Source organism: Impatiens glandulifera, chromosome 6 (genome assembly GCF_907164915.1).
Source record: "Impatiens glandulifera chromosome 6, dImpGla2.1, whole genome shotgun sequence".
In the NCBI taxonomy this organism is placed as follows: domain Eukaryota; kingdom Viridiplantae; phylum Streptophyta; class Magnoliopsida; order Ericales; family Balsaminaceae; genus Impatiens; species Impatiens glandulifera.
The window spans coordinates 228758-245467 of NC_061867.1; the positions used below are offsets into that span (position 1 = coordinate 228758).

The window sequence follows — 16710 nt, forward strand, 5'->3', positions numbered from 1 at the left end:
CCTTCTTCTTACTAGAGATTTAAAAAAGATCCCAGAATAGGTTGACAATTTTTCGAAAGGGAGCCACATATCAAAATCCAAAAAAAAAATTTTTTACCATTACCTACCGTGAAAATGAATAGGGGTGGAACTTTTCTCATATTTTAGTGATACGACCCAAAGGATTCTGCCATAAACTCTTTCAAAGAAAGACATCCTCTTGAAGTCCGTACTTGACGATGATTATTTTTTTCTAGAGGTTTGCATTGTTGTTGAGAAACCTCCATCACTTTTAGATGAGTAAAATACTGAAAAGTGAAAGTCTTTGATTCTGAGCCCTCCATCAACAACATCAAACTTTGTTGTGTCCCATCTCACCAAGTGAGTGATCCTAAAAGAATTGGAGTTGTCCCAAAAAATTTTCTAATGATTGTGTTTTTTATCCTAGCGGCATCAAGAGGTGAATATTTTCAGCCTCCTTGAGAGGTCCTGGGTTCGAGCCCGCTAGGTGATAAATTTTGTGTCTGGTTAAATGATTAAGTATGTTTGCGGATTATATGCTTAACCTCCTTGTGACAATATTTTTTTCGTTTTAAAAAAAAGATAAGAAAATAGAGACATAGTGAATATTGGGATTGTGGCGATAAAGTTTTTGATGAAACGAACATGCCGCTCTTAGAGAGAAGTTTACTCTTCCAAAGAAATAGTCTGGTCCCCATTTCTTGATGACATGATTCTAAATCTCTTTGCAACTAAATTTTGCACCGAGATAAGAGAGAACTGATTCTAAGGCCCAGAATGTTGGGCAATAACTAAGTGTTGGAATTATTACCGATGAAAAAAAATCAGATTTCTCTTTTTAAACCCTAAGCAAGTTTAAAAAAATAAGAATCTTTAGAAAATAATGAAGGTTTTCTATTGTAAACTTAGTAAGAAAAATAATGTTATCGGCAAAAAGTAAGGGAAATATGTAGTTAATCATTCTCGTCGTTCCCATATTAACCCCCATGAAAGGCTAGCATTTGTGGCTCTCTCAAATAACTTTAACAATCCTTCTATGACCACCGTGAAAAAGAGGGGTAATAAAATATCCCCTTGTGTAAGTCCCCTCGAGCTCTTGAAAAACACATACATTGAGTCGTTGATAAAAATTGAGAACTTAAGTGCAGTAACACAAATTTTAATCCACCAACTCATTTTTACTTCAAAACTCATATTCTACCGGAGAGAAACAAAAATCACAACTGATGTGATCGAAAACTTTTTCGATATCAAGTTTGCAAAGACACGCGTTTCATTTTTTCAATAATAAAGTCAATGCACTCATTTGCAATGAGAAAAACATCTGAAGTGTACAAAACTTTGAGCCTCAATCACAACCATGTACAAAAGTAATATGATTAAGAGAAATAAGTTATGTCAAAAAATCTTTGAGCCTATCAGTTAAAGTTGTCACCAATATTTTATAAAAGCTCGTCACGAGACTAATATATAAGTGTTTGAGTTCTTTAGTCTTGAATCTTTCTAACAAAGACAATAAAAGTAGAATTCTAACATTTTAAAAAAAACAAATGTAACATGCAAATGTTTGAACGAGCTCAAACAATCCTTAATAAATTTTCAAGACTTCTTAATTAGAGTGACTATATTCGAACTAAGTGTTTTATCTTAAGAATATATTCCCTCCTGACTGCTACACCCGTCTATACATTAGACGGTTTAATTATTTATATATATATTTATTATTTATAATTAATTATTTTTTAATATTAATATATAATTATATATATAAATTAATTAATTTTATATATTTCTTAATTTTTAATTATATATATTTAATATTTATAATTTTATAATATGTATATATATATATATATATATTAATAATTAATATAATTATATAAATAATATAACAATTTTAAAAATATATCCGTTGGGCCATAGCCATTAGGCCATATTAACACTTAAAATATAGTAATAGGCAATATTATATTCGTTCATTGTGAATTGTGTCTAATTACCAAAAAAATAAATTTAATAAAATGACTTTTTACTCCCACTTATTCATGACTTTTACTTTCCAGTTTCCACTATTTCATTTCTCTTCGTCTTTACTTCTCATTTTTTTCTTCTTTCTTCTCTTCCCAGTTGTTTCTCATTCATCTGATTATCCACCTCTTTTTCAGGTCATTTAACTAATTATACTGCTATTTATTTCTTATTTTTTTATATACTTATTTTTTTTAACTTTTGTTTATTTATATTGTTTATCTTAACGACTCATATATATATATATATATATAAAATATATATATATAAATGATGCCATAACTATCTTTCTAAATTATGCCTATAATTATGTTATAATATTTGACCAAATAATACGATTAATATTATGCCTATAATTAGGTTCAAAATATTGAATCAAATAATACAGTCAGTACTCCCCTCAACTACTCCCCTCAAGTGGGAGTAGAGAGATCACAAATACTCAACTTGCGAAGAAGAAAAGTAAAAGAGGAACGTCCTAAGGCCTTAGTCAAAACGTCAGTTAACTGATGACCAATAGACACATATTATGTGACAATGTTTCCAGAAATTAGCTAATCCCGAATAAAGTAACAGTCCATCTCAATATGCTTCGTACAATCATGAAAAATAGGGTTACTAGCGATGTGAAGAGTCGACTGATTGTCATAGAAGAGGTACATAGAAAACGTATGCAAAATGCAAAGAGTCTTCAACAAAGACTTGAGCCACTTTAGTTCGCACGGGCCACATTAAGAATATGGCAGTGCTTACATTCAATTCTAACATTTTGTTGAGTCGTATCAACACAAGAAGTTTATAAAATAATGTCTTTTTTGACAAAAAATGATTCTACGGAGATAAATTCACGACCATTATCCGAACGAAACACACGAATACGTCTATCAAATTATGTTTTTACCATCTTATAAAATTTCTTAATCAAAACACAAACTTCACTTTTGCAAAGAATAAAAAAAATTCATGTAGTGCGTGAAAAATCATCAAAAAGAGTAAGAAAATAGCGAGCTCCACAATTCGATAAAACATTGTTTAGTCCCCAAATATCACAATGGACTAAATCAAAAATAGCAGTAGCACAAGTAAAACTAACAGAAAAAGAAGCACGTATTTATTTTCTCATAGAACAACCTTTATTCAAAGTCTGTGAAACAAAAGGTAAAGAGAAAATAACTTTTATAGAGGGATGACCTAAGCGCTGGTGCCATAACACATCATACCCTTGATTAGAAATCACACGAGCTTGAATTGTTTGAGCCACAGTCGAATAAAAAATATAGACCCCTCTAGATATCACCCCACTCCAATCAGGTTCCTCAAAAATATCAGTAAAAAATAATATAACGACGAGTAGCATTGAGTTGAGATACCGATAATAAATTACAAGTCATCGACGTGACATATAACACATTATCAAGAGACAATCTATCAAGCAAAACACTACCAATTTTTATCACAGAGATCGCAACACCATTAGATAAACCAACACTAGTATTAATTGAGCTAGTGTTTGAAAAAAAAATTAAGTTACCCGTCATATTATTCGAAACCCCGATATCAATAATCCAATTATCGGAAAAAGACATACCCAATAATTTGTCAAAAAATCATTTATGCTATTCACCGTTTGTAACAATTGTGAACAATGCTCATCGGAAATAGATGGAAAATATGCGCGGTCAATCGAACTAGTGGACGCCTCACTAGAGGAGGCGGCTGCCATGTGAGAGGCAAGGCTACGCCTCGAAACTGTGGTATTGCGGCGAGGAGCAACCTGAGATGTGCGACCAGGTTGTGGTTTCTATTTACCATGACCACCGCGAGTACCACTCTTAGCACGACGTTCTTGATACCACTCCGGATAGCCATAAAATCCTAAAGCAACTATCCTTCGTACGATCTTTTCTATTACAATGACTACAAACCCGATTATCCGAGCCATTGTCGGACCTGTTAAGATGCCCTGAGACTAGGATTGTAAATGAATCAAATACTTTTGATTCGATTCAATATTCGTATTTGAATTTTGATATTCGTATTCGTAATTTTGTGATTCGAATTCGAAAAAAATCCGATTCGATTCGACTAATAAACGAATACGAATAAAAAATCAAGATATTCGATTCGGTATTCACTAATATTCGATTAAATATTCGATTATATATATATATACCGTTTTATTAATTTTAATTTTATAAATATTGTTTATTCTAAAACCCTAGTACATATATATACATTTCTTCGGTTGAAAACTTGAAACCCACATTAAAAAAATCGAATCGAATACTCGAATCGGATTGAATAATACGAATATCAATTTCAAATCGAATACGAATCACATTAATTATTCGAATACGAATACGAATATTCGAATATTTGAATAGTTTTAAGAATACGAATCGAATACAGTAATATTCGCTTCGATTCGTTTACAACCCTATCTGAGACTACAACATTGGTTGAAAAACCAACAACCACAGTCCTAGGAGTAGATTTCCCTCCGAAACAATCTACTTTTATTCCTCAGCAACAACCTTAGAATATTAAATATTCAGTGTAGATAATGGATCCATCATTAGAATAAATGAGACACAATTATCAAATTTAGTAGCATCCAATCTCATACAAAATTGCTGGAGAATAGCATGATTCTGAATCCGTGTATACTCAGGTGCAGCCGCACATGTGCACTTTGGCAGCTTCTCAATCGCAGTTAAATCATCTTATAAACGACGCAATTCGGAATAGTATTTAGAAACAAACTTACCATGTTGCTTACACTCAATAATTTGAGACTTAATCTCCAGAATATGCGGTTCATTGCCCATGGAAAATTGCTCATGAAGATCATCCCACAAATCCTTAACCTCATCCGAATAACGAATGCGACCCCAGATCGATTCATCCAATGTATTCACGATCCACGTATTAAGAATCGAATTAACGATACCCCATTGAGAAAAATTTTGATGAGTGACTGTTGAAGGTTTAATATCACCATCAAGAAAGCCTAGTTTGTTTTTTGCACAAAGACTATTACGTATCATATGTCTTCAATCTTTATAAATATCACCAGTTAATATAACCGGGCTAATAATCGAGCCCGTCCCTTCACTGGGATGAAGGTAATATGGAGAGATGCTCATAACGAGCAGAGGAGGTTGGAACAGTTAGTTCAGATACCTTTGCTGGGGTTTAGAGCCGACTAAGGTTAATTAGAGAAAGAAGATGATGAAAGAAAAAATTAACGTTGAAAATTTTGAAGAAAAACGAAATCACCGAGAGAGGTTTGATACCATTATAAGATTGAAAAAGAGTGTATATTTTCTTGATCTCTGTATTGTGAAACAACTCATATATATATATATATAAATAGAGGATGCCATAACTATCTTCCTAAATTATAAATTAGGCCTATAATTACGTCTAAAATATTTGACAAAATAATACAACTAATATTATGTCTATAATTACGTTTAGAATATTGGATCAAATGATACAACTAATATATTTAGTAATTATTTATTGTTAATAATATTTTTAGAGATAAGTATAATTATTAGTAAAGATTGATTTTGAGTCATGATAAGAGAATTATGAATATAGCTGAAGATGCACGTACAAATGATTTAAAAAATTAATTATGCTTATAGTTTTTTTTTTAATTAATGCTATAATGTTAAATAAATTATAAACATTAATTTTGACTTTTGGTAAAATGATAAGTATATAATATACGAGGAATGATAGGGAGCACTACTTTGGGGAACAACGAAAATGACCTCGTTGTTATACTAAAGTGACATCGATGTTATACAAAAGAGATCTCGTCCTTTTTGTATAACAACGAGGTCTCTTTTGTATAAGAGCGATGTCACTTTCGTATAACAGCGAGGTCACTTTCGCTGTACGAGTCGCTCCCTCAAAGTAGTGCTCCCAATCATTTTTCATAATATATTTATTATATTTATATAGTGAAAATATTTCAAACGCTTAGACACCGCCTAAGCATCCGAGGCAGTAGACAGTCACTTACCGCTTACCGCCATTTAAAACACTGCCCTCATAGATTGTGAAATCTTTTTGATGGAGAACTTTTGTTGTTGCTAATTTTGTTAAGGCTGTTTCCTTCCAAAATATGTCTCTCACAAGCAGACTCTATGAAAAAACTCTAGTAGAAAAGAGAACAAAATCCTGAATTGAGTTAGACTCAATTTTACCCCTTTATGAATATATATAAAAGGATACACACCTAAGCAGTGGTGCTGCTGACACTAAATTGTTAATGCTAAAAGTTTTGACCAAGAAAGCAGATGAAATGATCATCTGGGATCCTCAATCAAGTCAAGTATGAGGAATCTAATTATTTATAAATCAGTACCTTATGCAAACAAATCGGGAAGGTACATTCTCTTCTGGCATCTCGTGAGCATAAGGCTCTGTCCGAGGGCTGAATGTTCCTAGCATCTCTTTAGAACTATCCACTAGAAATCTAGGTTACTGTTCTTATAGTTTTTCAGTACAATAGGTTACTATTATTAACAATAGGAATATAAACAAAGGTTTACAGTTACTGAAATTTTGTTCACTCTGTTATTAGGATAGGATCCCCTGAATTTCATATCAATTGTAACTCTGTTATTAGGATACCTGAATTCCATGTCAATTGTAACGTATAAGCATCTCTGCTTTGGGAATTCACGAGATCATAACAAGCTGATGCAGTTGTGGCTTCCTCTTCTTCTTCTTCTTCTTCTTCTATGAAATGGTATTTGTTCTGAACTCTTCTTCTTTCTTGCATATGGAGGACCCCACATATTTCCTTGAACCTACAAGATGATCTTTATTATCGGATCGGATATGGACCAGTAGTTGCACCCGGACTCCAAAAAAAAAAAATATTAACAAAGTAAGTTGTGTTGGGTACATTTAATTTTTTTGGTCTTTCATCTTGTAAATATGGTAGGACATAACAGCACTGTTAGTTTGCTAGACACGTGATATATATCCATGTTTTGTTCCTTATTGAATAGTTTCTGATATCAAAATTCCCTAAACCTTTTATAAGAAATTGAACTGAACTGAACAAAACATCACAGGAATTGTACATAATTATAACAATACAACAAAGTGTAGTGTGTCGGCAAACAGCTTTTAAGGCAGTTAACATGTTGCTGCTGCTACCTTAGGGCTGCAAAACGTTCAGGGTACTTGTGTATCAGCAAATGACCCTATGTTGTGATCGAGAGAAACAACATCAACATTGTCCCTAGAAGGCCCACCAAATATGGGTCGCATATACGTGTCATCGAACCTCCGCCAGTAGTGATGGATGGTGAAAACAGGCCTTTCAAACAACATGGACAAACTATCTTTAGCACGTTGGATATTTGTTGCTGCTGATTCTTCCATGGAAATCAATGGAAGTGTAGGATCATCCTTTGGTGACTTTGGCTCCCGATGGTGTCCATGACCATGCGGAAGCAAAAAGCTAATAAGAGGTTTCGTGAGATAGCCGAAAACCTACAAGACAAAATCATCATTAATTTCCAAAGAGATTGATATCTCTCTGTGTGTGTGTGTGTGTGTGTACTGCATGTATGTAGTAGAAAATGGCATTCACCATTGTACTGAAGAGAACGACAATGACAGTTGTTGTGATCATAGTGGCTTTGACGGGTACTGATACAATTCCTGAATATGTAAACTGCACTCACAAAAAGGGGTGGTGAGTAAAACAATAGTTTCAAATTTGAGATAAGCCAGTCGGTATACAAATCTCTTGCCTGCTTAAAAGCCAAGGCAATCGAAACTGCCCCTCTCATCAGTCCAGCCCACCATATAACTATCTAAGCAAAATGGACACAATGTAACCCTAAATTACACTCACAACCTTAATGTAAAATAGTTAAAAAGAAATAATTTGTAACTTGATGTATATGACTGCTGTCATACATACATACATACATACATAGAACCAAGAGAAAGAGCAGTCTCACCTGATGCTTGAACGTAATTGATGTCCTCCCGGTATTAGTGTTCAAGCAATTAGACAAAATGGACAGAGGGAATACGAAAGCAGCACGTCCAAGTAGAATTAGCAGGACTGTGGTGCTACATACTGTGAAGTTAGTCCAGATGCTGCAATAATAATGATGAATAATAATAAGAAGTTGTTAAGAGAATAATTCATAGGGTAACAGTAAGATGTTGCAAACATCATAAAAAGTTGTCAAGAGCATAATTCATAACTAACAGTAAGATGTTGTAAACATCATAAGAGGAATGCCAAACTAAGTAAGTTCATAATGACTGACTTCAAGACTAAAACGGTATACATGAAGATGGGCCTTTTAAAGAAGAAAAAAAAGGAATACCTTAATTTGCTAGTTTTCCACTTTTCAATGTCGAGAGCATCCATTCCAACGTAGAGGAATATAAAAGTTTCAGCTATGAAGGACATAGTGGAGAATATGTGCCTGCAGCAGACATATGAGAAAATTATAGTCGTGATATTTCTTGCTTAATAACTTGGTATCTATTATTATTATTATTCAAGAGGTCTGCTAGCTACATGCCTTGTTGTAATTCTTGAATTTTCTGTGACATTATGCCATGCATAGTGAGACATAACAATACCACAAAAGAAGACGGTCAGAATCCCGCTAAGGTGCAACAACTGCAAAAGTGATAAGAAAGTTAGTCCCCAAGTATTTGAATATTGAAAATTAGGAAGTTGGAGAATGCATAAAACTGAAAATAGAAGAAACAACCCCTTGAACTTATTAACCTGTCTACTTCCTCCTCATTCAATTACAATGTGGCAAATCCATTGTACAACAAAGTTCCAAGGTTTTGTTTCATACTTGTCCAAATTTTCTCTGACTCTTTCGTAAAATGAGAAGGAATTACCTCAGCCACCATGTACGACAGATAGGCCATTAGCATCATCAAAGCAATTTCACGAACAGTCGAGTGTCTACAGAGAGAGAGAGAGAGCCATTAAAATGTTAAATATGATAGGGAAATATTATTGATATGAAGTAGATAAAAGTTGTTATAAAATTTTATTTTATGAAATGAGTATTATAAGTTTTGGACACCATGAGTATCATATACATATATACATATATATTTAATTTATACCTTCCAAAATACAAGCCTTTGAGGATGTAAGCTGTTAAAAGACCAACCTGAAGGAGAAGAAAAAAGAAGAAGAGTGATATGATTAAGACAATGTTTTTGCATTTTTTTTAAAAAAATTTAAGAGTTGATGAAATAAATGAGTGTCATTTTCCTTTCGAAAATAAATGAACCTCAGGGGGAAAAGAAAAGCTTACAAAAAAGCCAAGAGCAGTGCTTGTTGAGAACAAATAAAGGAAATCCATAAAGACATGGAAAGCTGCCCAACCATCTAATCTGGAAACATCAAGCTGTTGAATGGCATTAAAGAGAACAACCGATGTCGCATCATTCACCACTCCTTCTCCAAACACCAGGCTGTACAACAGAGGGGTCTCATCTTGATGTAAAACCTGCATGCATATCATTTCTTCTATCTTATAGCGCGCATTTCTTCAATATGCAGAATTATTATCAATTTCGCATCAACACAACACAAAATCCAACCTGCAATGTACAGACTGTATCTGTAGAAGAAAATATCGTACCGATTGCTGAAATTCAATAAATATATAAATTCATCTCGTGTCAGTTGCATGCAATTCTTTAAAATATATATATATATAATATGATGGTAGAAGAACAAACGTACCCAGATAATCTCGTACTGTTAAGCCGGTAATTCCAAACTTGGGAAACAACCACCAGCTGCCTAAAGAAGGTACGTAACTTTAAGAATTGCCAAAAGAAAAGGAGTTGACTATAGTCTATCTATATATATATATATATATGATCATATCTATCTATCTGAGAGAGCTGGCATATGACCTGCTGTTATGATCACTGATGATATGAAAACACCCACCACTCCAAACAGCATTATGGTAAAGAAGTTCTGAAAGAACTGCTTCTTCTTGACTTGAAATCTGTTGGCGAGTGAGTCGTCAGAAGAAGATTTAGATATCAAATGTGATAAATTAAGAGGGAAATATGTTTACCGACCCAGCATTGAAGATTATAGGAGGAAGCAGATATATGAAGAAGAGCTCTTCGCTGAATCTCAGGATATGAGAACTTGACCCTTTACTTATTAGCAAGATGATGGTTCCACTTAAGCCGCCCTGAAAGGAATGCAAAAAAAATTACTAGGAGAAGTAAGGAGAGGAGAGGAGAGGAATTCATGATGATTTGCTTACGAAGAGTATAGCAGTAACGGATTCGTTAACCCACCGATTCTCCTGGAGCAAGTGGCCGATGACAAGGCAGAGACAGAGAATGGCAACGAACAAGGTTATGGAGATAACGTGATCATTAATTCCTAGGTTGAAGAAGAGCGCATACTCAACAGACAGTACCATCTTTATTTTATTTATAATATATAGTTATAAGCCAATAATAATAATAATTCAAAGAAAGAGCAGCAGCAGCAGCAGCAGCCGCCGCCATCCGTTGAGCTCCCCTGCTGCACGTCCGGTGGTGGTGGTGGTTATTATGGTCTTGGTCGGTCTACTGAACACCAAGAAGATAGAAGAAGAAGAGAATGTAGACAAGATGCTACTCTACCCTACCTTACCCTACCTTACCTAGCGCTCTCTCTCCGACACGTGGGTTTACATTGTTTGTTACGTGTCCTAAGGTAACGACTAGAAGAAGATGCGTATTTTAAGGTCATTTTATTGTTGTCCTTGTTTCAGCAAAAGTTAGTGACAGCTGCTGCAACTACGGCTAAGTACTGTTTGTTTGTCTGTTTGTCTGTTTGTTTAAGGGATCTTCTTTCATTTCATTTTTTTTTTCTTTTCTTTTCTTTGTTTTCTTTGTACAGTTCTGAATCATTAATTAATTATCACCAGCTAGCTAGAAAAAAAAGAACATTACTTTTTTTTTTCACTAATATTATCTCAACTATTAAATTCACTATATATGTACTAGACAACAAAAACATTGAAATCACAACTTTTAGAATTACGGATCTTCTTAAAAATTAAACCGGCAACAAATCAGTTTTCAAATCGTCTATGACGAACAATAGATTTACCAAAACTGAAATAACACACAAAACAATAACAATCGGTCAAAATCAACCTACGTCCACGGGAGGGATAAGTTTCATTAAATCAAATAAATGTTAATAGTAAAAACTTACATTATCTACTCTAAAATAAAAGAAGTAATTACACTACGAATGATTAAAATACTCCACAGTCAAAAGTTCCCCCAACCTCTCTCTCTGATCAGCCAAAGAACAAAGAAGGAACCAGAAAACCCTGACCCGTTTATTTACCCGGAAGTTAAAACCCGACCCAATGGAAAGGAACACCTCAACAATTCTTCCCCTTCCGAGCCATGAGAGAATGTTGCTATAAACATTCATCATTGTGACGCCCTGCCAGAACCATTCCGGCTTTGGCACAACATATCTCATTAATTCTTACCTCTTGGCAAGCCCTTTGTCATCATATCTGACTCGTTATCATTTGTATGTGTATCATTTTTCCTTTAGTATATGAATTAATATCAACCATTAATTTATGTGGTTTATATTAATTTTAGTTACATCACAATTATTGTACAGTTATGCTTAATTAAGTTAGGGGTTTTACGTTTTCTTGTTTTCTGAACTTTTTTATAGTTGTAATCTTTTTCATTTTTTGTAAGCTTTTATCTTTGATAACAATAAGTCTCTCTTCATCTGTTTTTTCATACTTTGTTCATCACATTCTTGCATTCAACACAACAATTGGTATCAGAGCAGGTTAAATTCGATCAATTTATCAATATTTATTTTCTGGAGAGAAGATGTCTTTAATTAATCTGAAAATTGAAAAATTCACAGGGCGAAACAGTTTTGGTCTATGGCAGATCAAAATGCAAGCCTTTCTTAAACAACAAGGCGTCTAGGCACCTTGTCGAAGGAAAATATGAAAATTGTTGCAGGTCCTACAAAGGAGTCTACCTCTGGTAAATCACTACTGAGCTTGAGGTCTTGAAAGAGAAGGCACACTCAACGATTTTACTCTATCTGACGGATGAAGTGATTAATGAGGTATCAGATTAAGATACCGCAATCGGTATGTGATCGAAGTTAAAGACTTTGTACATGACAAAGTCACGAACTAACAAGTTGTTATTAAAACAATGTCTGTTCAATCTTTGTATGCTTGAAGGTAAGTCACTTCGTAAACATCTTGATAAGTTAAACACTATATTACGTGAATTGAGAAATATAGATGTTAAGATCGAAGATGAAAATGCTGCATTAATTGCGTTGGTATTTTACCCAACTCGTTTGAAAATTTTGTTCAATCGTTCGTTGTGGGTAAAAACTCTGTGACTTTAGAGGAAGTTCGGTTAGCACTTCATACTAGAGAACTGTGCCATAAGGCGAGCGATGAAATTGTAGATAGTCAATCATCTAGGTTGATTGCCAACACAGTCAACTACAAAGGGTCTGAAAGAAGAAGGATAAAAAATACAAAGCTAAGGGCCTAGTGCTAAAGACATATGCAATTACGGTAAAGAACCAGGTCATTGGAAGAACAATCGTTTTCCCCAACTTCTCCACCCAAGTTTTATTCATTCATTACCAGTAAACAGCCAAGTTAGTTTCTTTCTTTCACAACCCAATATAACTACTCTTCTATTGCCTACCCATAAATAAATAAAAAAGAAGAAGAAGAAAATGCAAGGTATATGGTGTCATTTAAGTAGAGTGTTGTTCATTGCAAGGGTAAAGAAGCAACATATGTAATTATAAACTAGAAGAAAGAGAACGCATCCCTTCATACTTGTCTGAAGGAGTTAGACGCTAGCGTCTAACTACGTTACTCATTAGGCTACCACATCTAATGGAGTTAAACTGCAATGTCTAATTACGTATTTGTTAGACTGCACGTCTAACTACGTATCTGTTAGAATGCACGTCTAACTACGTATCACTTCAGACTTGTCTGATGGAGTTAGACGCCAACGTCTAACTACGTATATGTTAGACTGCACGTCTAACTACGTATTTGTTAGACTGACCGTCTAACTACGTATCTGTTAGACCATCAACTGAAGAATCACTATCAGTTGAGCAGCTCCATCAACAAAGTTCGCTAACAGTAAAGTTATCATCAGCTAAAAATTCATTGGTAGTAGAGTTACTCAAACAGTAGAGTTCGTTGGCAACAGAGTTGCTCAAACAACAAAGTTTGCTAGCAGTAGAGATTGCCATCAGTAGAGTTTGCTAGCAGTTGAGTTTCCAACAGTTGAGTGCGCTATCAGCAGAGTGCACTATCAGCAGAGTAACTCATCAGTAGAGTACGATATCAGCAGAGTAGTTCATCAGCTGAGTTCGCTATCAACAGATCAGTTAATCGTCACTAGAGCTGATCATCAGTAGAGCTCGCTATCAGTTGAGTTCCACATTAACTGAATGCCTATTAGCTAAGTCAAGTATCTGAGCACACATAAAATGCAATATGATAAAATGTACAACCAGCTCTCTACTCTGACATGCAAAATGATAAACGAATATTCTATTCGTCTACACAATAAAATCCTATACGCCAGGCGTACGAAAAACGTACCATTTCCATGTATTGACAAATTGAATTCGACTGTTGCCATGCATCAAATATAAAAGTCATCAGAGAACAACGACGAATTTCCCCGGTTCTAAGCTCTCTATTTTTTGGTGCAATTCTTTTGCAAGACTACGTAACGCATACACGAGACGATAATGTTTTGTATCATTTAGTAATCTTTTTACTTGTGTAAGTTGAATAGATAATCGTATATTCAACAAGATAGTGTGAGAGCTAAAAGTGCAGACATGCAAGTGTTAAGACCTGTGATCTGAGTGAGTTTGTGTAGAGACTATACAAATCAAAGTCTTCTAGTAGAATCTTTCTAGAAACAGAAGAAGGGGTGACGTAGGAGTTTTATCTCTGAACATTCATAAAATCTTGTGTTATCTTTTCATTGCTTAATTCATTCTTATATTTGCCGCTTCAAATCCTACAAACATTTTTCGCACTTAAAACCGTTCAAGAGCTTGTTACGATTTGTCCAAGAATAGAAACATATTTTCAATCATTAATAGGATTAAAATCGCATTTAAATGAAAAATAGAATAATAGTATTCAACCCTCTTCTACTGTTATCTTTGATCCTAACAAAATAATATATATTATGTTTAATATTTTAAAATATATATATATATATATATAATAATACAATTTTAAACTTCATGCATTAAAGTTTTATTTTTCTCTCTAAATAAAAATATTTTTCTTGATAATTTAGTTATTATTTTTCTTTATATATAAAAATACATATAATTTGGTTAGTCAAAAACTCACCTATAATATATATATATATATATATGCATACACATAATTTTAAATTAAAATCAACAACTATAAGTGGTCAGTGGTTAAAGTGTTCACATTTCATGTTTGAGACTAGCGTTCGAATCCCACCTGATTCAAATTTAAAAGAAAGTATGATAGTATATGTGGACGGATGATGTGATGGGAATGAAAGACATAACTCCTTGAGAGTTGTAGTATAAAAAAACAAAATGACAATGATCATGGTAGTTGTGAATTTGAGGAATGAAAGGTCTATGTCTAAACCCTAGGTCTATTGGTAATTGATTTACCGATGAATAAGAGGTTGGTAACATTGGAATTGGTAGTTAGTTTGCCGAGAGACAAGAGGTCGATTCATGTCGGTGGTTGATTTGCAGATAAATAAGAGAGACATGTAAAAGTGTGATTGAGATTGGTGATTGGTTTGTTGAGAGATATGAGTCATTGTGAAAGTGTGATGTCTTGAGATGGAGAGGTTCATTGTGATTGGTGGTTGGTTTGACGAGAGATAAGAGGCGTGTGAAAGTAACGAGGTCACGATATTATAGGTCAATTGTGATTGGTACTTGGTTTGTCGATGAATTAGAAATATGTGAAATTATGAGTTCACGAGATTAGAGATCGATGGGATTAGTAGATGGTTTGCTAAGGGGATAAGAGGCCAGTAAGATTGAGATTGATGGTTGGTTTGTTGAAGGATAAGAGATCGGTAACAGAGTATTGTAAAATCACGAGATTAGAGCTCGATTGTGATTGGTAGTTAAAATATACGTGAATCAGATATTGATTGACCGAAGTGTGAGGTCATTCCTAATTAATATTTTTTTCTCTATTTTCATATATCTCTTCTAATTTTTATTATTTTTATTTTCTCTCCTCTTATATTATATATATATATATATTATATATATATATATATTCATTTTAATGCAACTAGAAAAATTCTCGTGCGATACACACGAATAAAAATATAAATAAAATAAATATAAATAATAATAATAATAATATGTATTCAATGTTTAAATTCTTAACAAATCACGAATAATATATTAAAATAGAAAATAGAACACTCTCATTCCACATTTTATTCATTTCGGTAAAACAATTTATTTTGTTACATATCTCATCACATATTTTTTCTGGATAAACTTCTTATCTCGTAACCTTACATTTTTACTTTGGTCAATCAAATATTTGATTCATATTCTTAAAATTTAACATCGTGACCTCACACTTTGGTCAATCAAATATTTGATTCATATTTTTTAACCACTTTCAATTGATATTGGCATATTATTCCTCGACAAACCGCATCCCAATCACACTTGGTTAAGGTTGTACTTGTTTTGTTAGGTTGCAAGTTCGAAACATACATATAGCATTTTTAATATTATTTTTAACCATTTTAAGTTTATGGACGGGTCAACCCAAATTTTGATCTAAGTATCAATTTACTTTCACATATATATCCAAATTAACCACAACTCTCAACCTGACAATCCGAAAACTTTTAAAATTAAGCATCATTATATATTTATATATATTATTAGTTAAAAAGTTGAACTTTTAATGTTAAAATGGCCCGCGTTCATTAAATTTGGTGTTGAATTTAAAATATAAAGTCTTATTAGCCTAGTTGGTTAAAGGATTGTACTTGTTTTGTTATATTGCAAATTCGAAACATACATATAACATTTTTAATTTTATTTTTAACTGTTTTAAGTTTATGGGCGAGTCGACCCAAGTATTCATTTACTCTCACATATATATCCAAATTAACCACAGTTCTTGACCCGACAATTCAGACACTTTTAAAATTAAGCATCATTATATATAGAAAGATTAGTTAGTTAAAAAGTTGGACTTATATTATTAAAATGTCCCATGTTCATCAAATTTGGTGTTCAATTTAAAATACAAAGTCGTATTAGCCTAGTTGGTGAAAGGGTTATACTTGTTTTGTTAGGTTGTAAGTTCGAAATATACATATACATTTTTAATTTTATTTTTAACCATTTTAAATTTATGGACGGATCTACCAAAAATTCGACACAAGTATCCATTTATATATATATATATATAATGATGCTTAATTTTAAAAATGTCCGGATTTCCGAGTCGATATATATATATATATATATATATATATATATATATATATATATATATATATATATATATATATATATATATATATATATAT

The 16710-nt window shown here is 33.1% G+C and overlaps 1 protein-coding gene across 1 annotated transcript; it reads right to left on the minus strand.

Annotated features, from left to right (window-relative positions):
* Positions 1 to 6952: 6952 nt before the first annotated feature.
* LOC124941477 (sodium/hydrogen exchanger 4) lies at positions 6953 to 10523 on the minus strand. Its single transcript, XM_047481814.1, has 14 exons — positions 10347 to 10523; positions 10153 to 10271; positions 9979 to 10076; positions 9803 to 9862; positions 9658 to 9704; positions 9369 to 9563; positions 9175 to 9221; positions 8941 to 9007; positions 8607 to 8707; positions 8406 to 8507; positions 8028 to 8169; positions 7815 to 7877; positions 7652 to 7735; positions 6953 to 7551 (listed from the first exon to the last, which is right to left on the minus strand). The coding sequence occupies exons 1-14, from the start codon at positions 10506 to 10508 to the stop codon at positions 7231 to 7233; spliced, it is 1608 nt and encodes a 535-aa protein (XP_047337770.1). The 5' UTR covers positions 10509 to 10523; the 3' UTR covers positions 6953 to 7230.
* Positions 10524 to 16710: the final 6187 nt, after the last annotated feature.

Excerpts from the sequence above, each read along its gene's own strand:
- LOC124941477 (XM_047481814.1), bottom strand. The coding sequence starts at position 10,508 with ATGGTACTGTCTGTTGAGTATGCGCTCTTCTTCAACCTAGGAATTAAT. Across the intron at positions 8,170-8,405 it reads TGGAAAACTAGCAAATTAAG|CATCTGGACTAACTTCACAG; the intron begins GTATTCCTTTTT and ends TTATTATTGCAG. Across the intron at positions 7,552-7,651 it reads TCGTTCTCTTCAGTACAATG|GTTTTCGGCTATCTCACGAA; the intron begins GTGAATGCCATT and ends TTTGTCTTGTAG.